Genomic DNA, 8,839 nt, shown 5'->3' on the forward strand with positions numbered 1-8,839 from the left:
GATTGCCGGATTAACTCAGGTAAGGGGGGTTTATCGTCGTTTAATGGGTATTATGGGATAACATGTAGTGGGTAGTGATAAACCGTTGATTTTGACTCTGATTAGAATGACGTATACTGAAATTTGTGAAAATATTGGATGAACGAAATATGGGTTTTAATTGGAGAAATTTGTAGGAATTAGATGTAATAATGTTAGCAATTGTGGAATCGAATAAGGTATGATTCGTGTTAGATGATATGAACGATTACTGTGTAAAATTGGATTGTAGGAGGTTGGATTTGGGAGATCTCGTAGCAGAGAAAACCATAGCAGATCTGGAAAATTGGTTTCTGGTCATACGCGTATGGCACTAGGCAATACGCGTATGAGATGGCCTGGTACGCGTATGGCACTAGGCATTACGCGTATGGATGAGGAAGATGATGTTTTGAACGTGATTTGGTCTCTGTTGGTACGCGTATGATGAAGTGGTACGCGTAGCATACGCGTATGAGACAGGTGATACGCGTATGGGATTGACGTAGAAATGGTCCATACGCGTATGGGACTAGGCAATACACGTATGGGCAGGATTGTGATTTTCTGTGCTGTCGTCGTGCAGTTTTTGGTTGTTCAGCTGAGTAATGTAATTTAGCTGATGTATGATAGAGTAGGGATCATTTCCCGTTGTTTTGAACAGTATAGTTATTAGTAGAGTGTGCTAATACTGTGATTGATTATGTGGCATGACATAATATGATTATGTGATAAATATGTTGATGATGTATGATGGTATGCATAACGTTGTGAATGTGTATATCATGTATGAAATTATGAATGGACTGTTTATGGCTTAGAGTGTGAGCATATGTTCATTGCGGATGATTGTTGATGTTTGCATGACTAAGTGATTTAGCTTGCATATGGTGGCCTTTATGGTGGTAGCTAATTCCCATGGTGAGGAATTAGTGACTTAGTATTGTGGATTGTTGTTGATGTTTGCATGCTAGGTGATTAGCGTGCATATCATAGCCCTTGGGGTGGTAGCTAATTCCCATGGTGAGGAATTAGTGAGTGAGTCACTAAGTCTCAAATGAGTGGGACTAGTGAGCTTGGTAGCCGTATCTGGATTTGATCGGTGAGGTTGAACTATATGTTCACGAATAGTCGGTACCGCATGCATGGAGTCTCATTGCATAATTTATGTATGTATGGCGTATAATATGAATGGATGTATTCCAATATTATACGTGTTGTTTCGGTGATTGTGTTGAGTATGATTTTTGAGTTGATATTGTCGTTGCTGAATATGTGTGATCTGATTAGGGTGATGATATGTGTTAAATTACTTAGCATTACATGATATTTTATAATGCTTATTATATCGATTGAGGAACTCACCCTTACAACTATGTTTTCAGGTAACGAGTAGTGATTGAGTAGAAGCTAGTCCTTGGAGTCTAGTGTAGTTCCTTAGGGGGTCATGCTCTGGTAGATGTAACATCGGGATGGGATGTTTTGGCTATGTTTTCATTTGGTTGTTGAACAACTTTACATGTAATGTATTACATGGTTAGAATGTTGTTAGTTTTTATCCGCTGCGTATTATGCAAATGTTTTATTTTGGTTAAATAAATGAGCATGACAGGATATTTTGGAAAAACGGTGTGAAGTGTCCAGTGTGACACCCTTGAATTGCATATTTACTCTGATTTATGTTTTGATGTTTTAATTTATTTTTGGGGTATTTTAGAAGGGTGTTACACCTGCCCCTGAGAAATCCTCAGGTGGCTTCACTTATTTTTTGACATGTGTTGATGCCTACTCTAGGTTTGTGTGGGTCTTCCCTCTTAGGCTAAAATCTGATACTTTGCCTCAATTCATTCAATTCAAAACTATGGTTGAAATGCAGTTTAATTGCAAAATCAAAACAGTACAAAGTGATGGTGGGGGTGAATTTAGACCTTTTACAAAGTACCTTCAAGAGCTAGGCATTATTCATCGATTTACTTGTCCCCATACTCATCATCAAACTGGCTTAGTTGAGCGCAAACACCGTCACATTGTTGAAACCGGTCTTGCCTTACTTGCTCAGTCCACCCTTCCCTTAAAATTTTGGGATCATGCCTTTGTCACGGCTGCCTACTTGATTAATAGGCTCCCAAGTCCTACTCTTGGAAACTTATCACCTTACTTCAAACTTCTCCATAAACATCCTGATTACACATGTCTCCTTGTCTTTGGCTGTGCGTGTTTCCCTTTCCTCCGTCCCTACAATGCTCACAAACTTGATTATCGGTCTAAGGAGTGTATTTTTCTAGGATACTCCACTGTTCATAAGGGGTACAAATGTTTGGCTGCCAATGGACATCTCTATATTTCTAAGGATGTTCTTTTCCATGAAACAAAGTTTCCTTATTCCCTTTTATTTCCCACTTCCACTCCACCTTCTACTGCTGCTCCTACTTCCCCTGTTTCTGCTTCTTCATGGTTCATGGCTGAAGCTTTTCCTCATCCTCACCTTCTTAATTCTGGCAGTCCTACACCATCTCTTTCTTCTACTGCTACTGGTGTCAGTCCTACTTCCCCTCCCAGTCCTCTTCATACTCCTGCTGATATCAACTCTCCACATACGCCTATTCCCTCCACTTCTTCTTCTCCTGGCCTGATTCTCTCTGATATTGCTAAATGCAGTACCATTTCTCCCTCCTCTTCTCCTGCAGAATCTTCTGTCAGCCATGTCCCCTTACCCTTTAACCCATCCCAACCTTTTATTCATCCCCTTAACACTCATATTATGCAAACACGAGCCAAAAGTGGCGTCACTCAACCAAGACTTACTCCCACACTCTTACTCACTCACATGGAACCTTCCTCTGTCAGTCAGGCCTTGGCTGTTCCACACTGGTTTCAGGCAATGAAAGATGAATTTCAGGCACTTTTGAAAAATCAGACATGGACTTTGGTGTCTCCATCTGACTCAAGGAAGCCCATTGGTTGTAAATGGGTCTTTAGGGTCAAGGAAAATTCTGATGGTTCCATAAACAAATACAAGGCTAGGCTTGTGGCAAAGGGCTTTCACCAACAAGCTGGCAGTAACTTTCAGGAAACCTTTTCGCTAGTTGTTAAGTCGGTTACAGTCAGAACGGTTCTAACACTTGCTGTCACTCATGGGTGGTTCATTCAGCAAATTGATGTGAACAATGCTTTTCTCAATGGTAGTCTTGAGGAGGAAGTTTACATGCACCAACCCCCTGAATTTGAAGTATCTGATAAGAGCCTGGTATGCAAATTAAATAAAGCTATTTATGGGCTCAAGCAGGCTCCTAGGGCCTGGTTTGACAAGCTTAAAGGAGCTTTATTGCAACACCAGTTTACGGCCAGCAGGTGTGATCCTAGCCTGTTTTTCCTTAACACAAACAACCTGCATATTGTGATCTTGGTCTATGTTGATGATATTATCATCACTGGAAACTCAGCCTCATTTATCACCTCCTTGATCAAGAGCTTAAATGCTGCCTTCTCCCTCAAAGAACTTGGAAAATTGGATTACTTCCTAGGTATTGAGGTCTCTCACCTCCCTAATGGCTCTTTGTTTCTATCTCAAACTAAGTATGTGTGTGATTTACTGGCCAAAGTCAATATGCTCAATGCCAATGGGATGCCAACTCCCATGGTCTCTAGTAGCAAGCTGTCAAAAGTTGGCTCTGACAGTGTTGCTGATCCTGCTTTGTACAGGTCCGTGGTTGGGGCACTGCAATATGCCACCTTAACAAGACCAGAGATTTCTTTCTCTGTTAACAAAGTGTGTCAGTTTTTGTCCAACCCTCTCGAGGAGCATTGGAGAGCAGTAAAGAGAATTTTAAGGTACTTATGTGGCACTTTACAGCATGGGCTGCTTCTCCAACCTGCTCAAACTCAGCAGCCCCTTTCTTTACTAGGGTTTTGTGATGCTGATTGGGCTTCGGATCCTGATGACAGAAGATCCACTTCTGGTGCGTGTGTTTTCCTTGGTCCCAATCTCATATCTTGGTGGTCTAAGAAGCAGCAGCTGGTTGCTAGGTCTAGTGCAGAGGCCGAGTACAGGAGCATGGCACAGCTTGCTGCAGAGATATTGTGGGTGCAGTCCTTGCTGAGGGAGCTTCACTGCAACTTTCAAACTCCAAAAATTTTGTGTGACAACCTCAGCACAGTTACACTTGCTCATAATCCAATCCTTCACAATAGAACCAAGCATATGGAGTTGGACATCTTCTTTGTTAGAGAGAAGGTGCTTAGCAAAAGTCTTGTGGTGGCTCATGTTCCTGCTCATGATCAGTGGGCAGATGTGTTCACCAAACCTTTATCAGCTGTGAAATTCCTTCCTCTCCGTGACAAGTTAAGAGTGGTCAACAAACAAAGCTTGAGTGACACACCCTCAACTTCTAAGGGGGAATGATAGAGTTATATATTATATTGCATATTCTGGTAGCTTAGATTCAATCTGAGCCTTTCCTTTAGATTAGATCTGAGCCACTCAATTATGCTGAGCTGGCATAGTTTGTTACACTTGTGTGCTTTATAAGCATTTCTCTTGTAATTCTTTTATTCAAGAAATACAATATGAATTTCCCAATTATTCTCTCTAACAGATTCTGAGATTCTATCATTTACTAACCAAATTATAATTGACCCACACAAAAATTATTGACATCTGAAAGATTCAAATTTAAAATTTAAAAAATAGTAAACCTTGCTACAAGGTATGTACTAATCCTCTTCTGATTTAAATTAAAAGATTATCTTCAAGTGTCATTTCTAAGAGCATCTCCAATATAGTTTAATGTTTTGAGCATTGGAGCATATCTAAGCGTAGTTCTAATTACTTTAATATTTGTTTAAGTTCTATTATGAAACAGTGTATGAGATAAGTTGGTTGTCATTAAAAAAAATCTAATGAATATTCCTCAAAACTAAAAATAAAATAAAAATAGTAGAGTATTAAAGGAAAACATCTGATAAGTTAATAAATATTAAAGTATTTACGTAAACCATTCCAATACTCATAATCACATAGTCTTTTTAACGCAAATTCATTCATAAGAAATACAAAGCCAACAAAGTTATGTGACTGCTATCACTAATTAAACTTTAATCTAAAATAAGACCTAGCCGGTTGTTTCGTTGTTACCCTCAACTCTTGAAGATACCCACGTTTCCATCGGTATGGGCACCGGCACTCCTAATACGGCCTGGTTAACGGCGGCTGATGGTGGTGGTGTTAATGTTAGACACTTCCAAAGAATTATCCCAACTACTATTAGAATAATAAACCCTCCTGCAAGTACACTTAAAATGATCGGCAATGGATCCGATTTGGGGATACTTCCATTTCCATAATAGATCGAATGTAAGATGTTTTCCGGTGGAAGTGCGGCAAATGGAGCAATGGAACCTAAAATTCAAATAAAAATGAATTAATTAGAAACCTTCTTTAAAAAAAATCAATCAAAAATATATATCAAATCACCTTGGGGTGGTGATGAGTGATGAAGTGGCCTCATTTTTGTGTAGTGCAACTGTAAATGGGTTTGTGGAATATGCAGAGGCAAGATAGTGAAATATAAATAATTGGAAGAAAAAATTGGTTCGTACTCGTTTGGTTTTTGGTACTATTGAATTAAAGCAATTACTATATATATACACTCAAGACACGTGATTCAATTTTCAAATAGAATGTTTTTAAGTCAAGAGTGATGTCACTCATGTGAATGATTTATATTCTTGAGTAACGAAATTGGTAGTACTACTATAAGAATAAAACTTGTATTTTCTATTAAGTGACAATAAGCATAAAAATGATGGGTCTACATAAAATATGTAAGAAGAAATTACATCAATCACAATTCATAAATGCATAGTATTATATTCTAATTTTATTATTAAATATTGAAAATATTAGGCTTAATTAGAATATTTAATTGTAATATGTTGGTTATTTAAGTTTTTTTTACACATCATTAATTTAAGTTACATAACGTCTACAACGTTGATCATTTTCTAAGAATTTATTTCAAAAATGCACAACTGTTATTAATGGTGTTTATGTGATTGTAACGTTGTTGAGATGATTGTCACTTTGCTGATATGTAATTGTTGTAAATTAACATTTATTTAATTAGACAAAATCTCCTAATTTAAGTAGCATCCCTAAACCTAATCCTAAAATTCCAAACTAAAAAAAAACAAGTTGCTGCAAACGGAGAAAGGAGAAGAAGGATTCGAGGGAGACGAACTAAGAAGCTAAGCATTGAATGTTGAGGTAAGTATCGTTTTCCCTACGAAAATATATTTGCTTTATTGAAGTCTAGGATTTTGTATGTGGTCCCTTATAGCTCTACTGATTTCTACAACTATTTATCTTGGATTTTGGTAAACAAACGTTAGTCTTCTAAAATTGATATTTTGGTTACTTCACTACGCCAAATAAGGGAAAAGAGGGTGCTTTTTTTGGTCTATAACAGCGCTTTAAAGCGCTCTCTAATCTGGCGCTGACATAGGTAAAGACAGCGCTTTTTTTCCTGGTGAAAGCGCTGTCTAAAGTGGCTCTTTAAGCCCTTTAAGGGCCACTTTAGAGGGTGCTTTTTAAAGAAAGCGCCCTCTAAAGTGGAAACATTTAAGGGTTTAGAGGGCGCTTTTACTGGAAAGCGCCCTCTAAAGTGGAAACTTTTAAGGGTTTAGAGGACGCTTTTACTGGAAAGCGCCCTCTAAAGTGGAAATTTAAAGGGTTTAGAGGGCGCTTATTTTGAGAAGCGCCCTCTAAAGTGGGTGGTTATTTAAATTTTTTTTAAAAAGCGCTATATTTTTTTATTTATTTTAGACAACCTGTATATTGAAGCAGTACACCCAAAACTGTATAATTTGAAGCCCTTTTTCACACATTGCATTCAACAAGCCTTATATACAACAATCCATACATATACAACAATCCACTGATATATAATCGTTTAACTTCTAAAGATTCTAAATATACAACCAATTCATAACTTAAAAAGAAATAAAACTAAGTAGCAAAAGCATCTCTGAGATGTATATTTTTTTGCTAGCAGCAGTCTTCTTAGCAACAACCTCTTTTTGTTCAATATCAATAGCATGAACCTAAAATATCATAAAATTAGTTAGGTGATGTATAAGATCAAGAATTAACATTTTCTATGCATAAATATCATATAATTGTGTTTATACCTTTTTTTTTGATGCAACTGACTCGATTTGCTGCGTAATCCCCTTATATTTTTTGTCCCTTATCTTTTGAAGATAGAATTGATATTTGTTTAGATGGACATGTTCCATTGTCGTAGAGGGATACTTTCAAATATCCAGCATCATCATCTACGCGAATGAGGCTTGACGACAATGGAACATCTCTATCTAAACAAATATCAATTGATACTTTCAAGTATCCCTTGCCCCTTGCACGGATGATTGACTTCATAATAGCCATTTTACCTGTAATAAAGAAAACAATTAAAATCAGATGACAAATGTAAAAACAATTAAAATCATAAAAGTCATTTTACCTGTAATAAAGAAAACAATTAAAATCATTTGACCTGTACCTTTTTCACTAAGTTCTCTTTCTTTTCTTGGTTGGAATATGTTCTACATGTCTCTTAACAACACGGACGGTTGGATTGATCCAAATACCCTCATTATGATCATTTCTAATATATGAATCATTTGATATAATATTCTCATCTTGATCATTTCTGGTAAACGATTCAATCTCAACATCAATATCACCTTGATCTCCAGCGTTTTCATCAATTACTTTGTTGGAAAAAAGAACTATAGACCATTTCGTACTTTTCGGATCATTGACATAGAACACTTGTCTAGCTTGAGAGGCTAGAATAAAAGACTCATCTTTGTATCCCACCCTATTAAGATCCACTTGCAAAAATCCTGACTTATCCATTCGAATGCCGTTATTATTTTCAACCCACTTGCAACCAAATATAGGAATCTGAAACTTCTCATAATCAAACACCCAAATGCGCTCGATAACACCAAAATACGACAGATTTGCAAATTTGGGGTTTAAGTCCTTCACACTTGATATGTGCATTGCTTCAGCTACCATGGTGACACCACTATTCTGCATAGTACTTTTATCATCTTGTTCTTTGGTATAAAATGTGTATCCATTAATCGCGTATGCGCTATAAGAAAAAACATGGAAACTTGGACCATATGCTAAGCATCTCAACCTTTCTGTTATTGAAGCGGGATCTGAATAATACTTTGAATAAATATGATCCTTAAACCAAGGTATAAAACATCAATTGTGCTCTCGTACTATCCAATTTTCATTTCTATTGGGATTTAAACCTCGGAGAACATCCTTGTGAATTTCAACATACGGCTCAACCTCATTCTCATTGTGCAGAACATACAAATGCACTTGATCCCGTTCGACCCTTGATACTGCCACGATTTTATTTCCAATTAGATTTTTTCCTTCTTTCTTTTCGACAAGCTGAGACTTGGGGAGTCAGATTGACTGAACATTAGACAAATATTCAGTACAAAACTCAATCGCTTCTTCAACAATGTATCTTTCAACCATACAACCTTCTGGTCGACTTCGGTTCTTCACGTACCCTTTTAATATTTTCATATAACATTCAACAGGGTACATCCATCTCATATAAGCTGGTCCACACAATTGTGTCTCTTTCACAAGATGAACAACTAGATGTACCATTATGTCAAAAAATGATGGAGGAAAAAACATTTCAAGCTCACACAAAGTAATAACGATTTCTTTTTGCAACATTGGTAAGATCGCAGGATTGATCACCTTACTGCAAATTGA

General features: G+C 37.1%; 1 protein-coding gene across 1 annotated transcript; it reads right to left on the reverse strand.

Moving 5' to 3' along the window:
• Positions 1-5,021: 5,021 nt before the first annotated feature.
• On the reverse strand, positions 5,022-5,610 carry LOC127115759 (uncharacterized). The gene is made up of 2 exons (XM_051047223.1): positions 5,492-5,610; positions 5,022-5,416 (listed from the first exon to the last, which is right to left on the reverse strand). Exons 1-2 carry the CDS (start codon positions 5,523-5,525, stop codon positions 5,130-5,132), a joined length of 321 nt encoding a protein of 106 aa, XP_050903180.1. The 5' UTR covers positions 5,526-5,610; the 3' UTR covers positions 5,022-5,129.
• Between the last annotated feature and the right edge of the window lie 3,229 nt (positions 5,611-8,839).

This window comes from Lathyrus oleraceus, chromosome 1, assembly GCF_024323335.1.
Source record: "Lathyrus oleraceus cultivar Zhongwan6 chromosome 1, CAAS_Psat_ZW6_1.0, whole genome shotgun sequence".
In the NCBI taxonomy this organism is placed as follows: domain Eukaryota; kingdom Viridiplantae; phylum Streptophyta; class Magnoliopsida; order Fabales; family Fabaceae; genus Lathyrus; species Lathyrus oleraceus.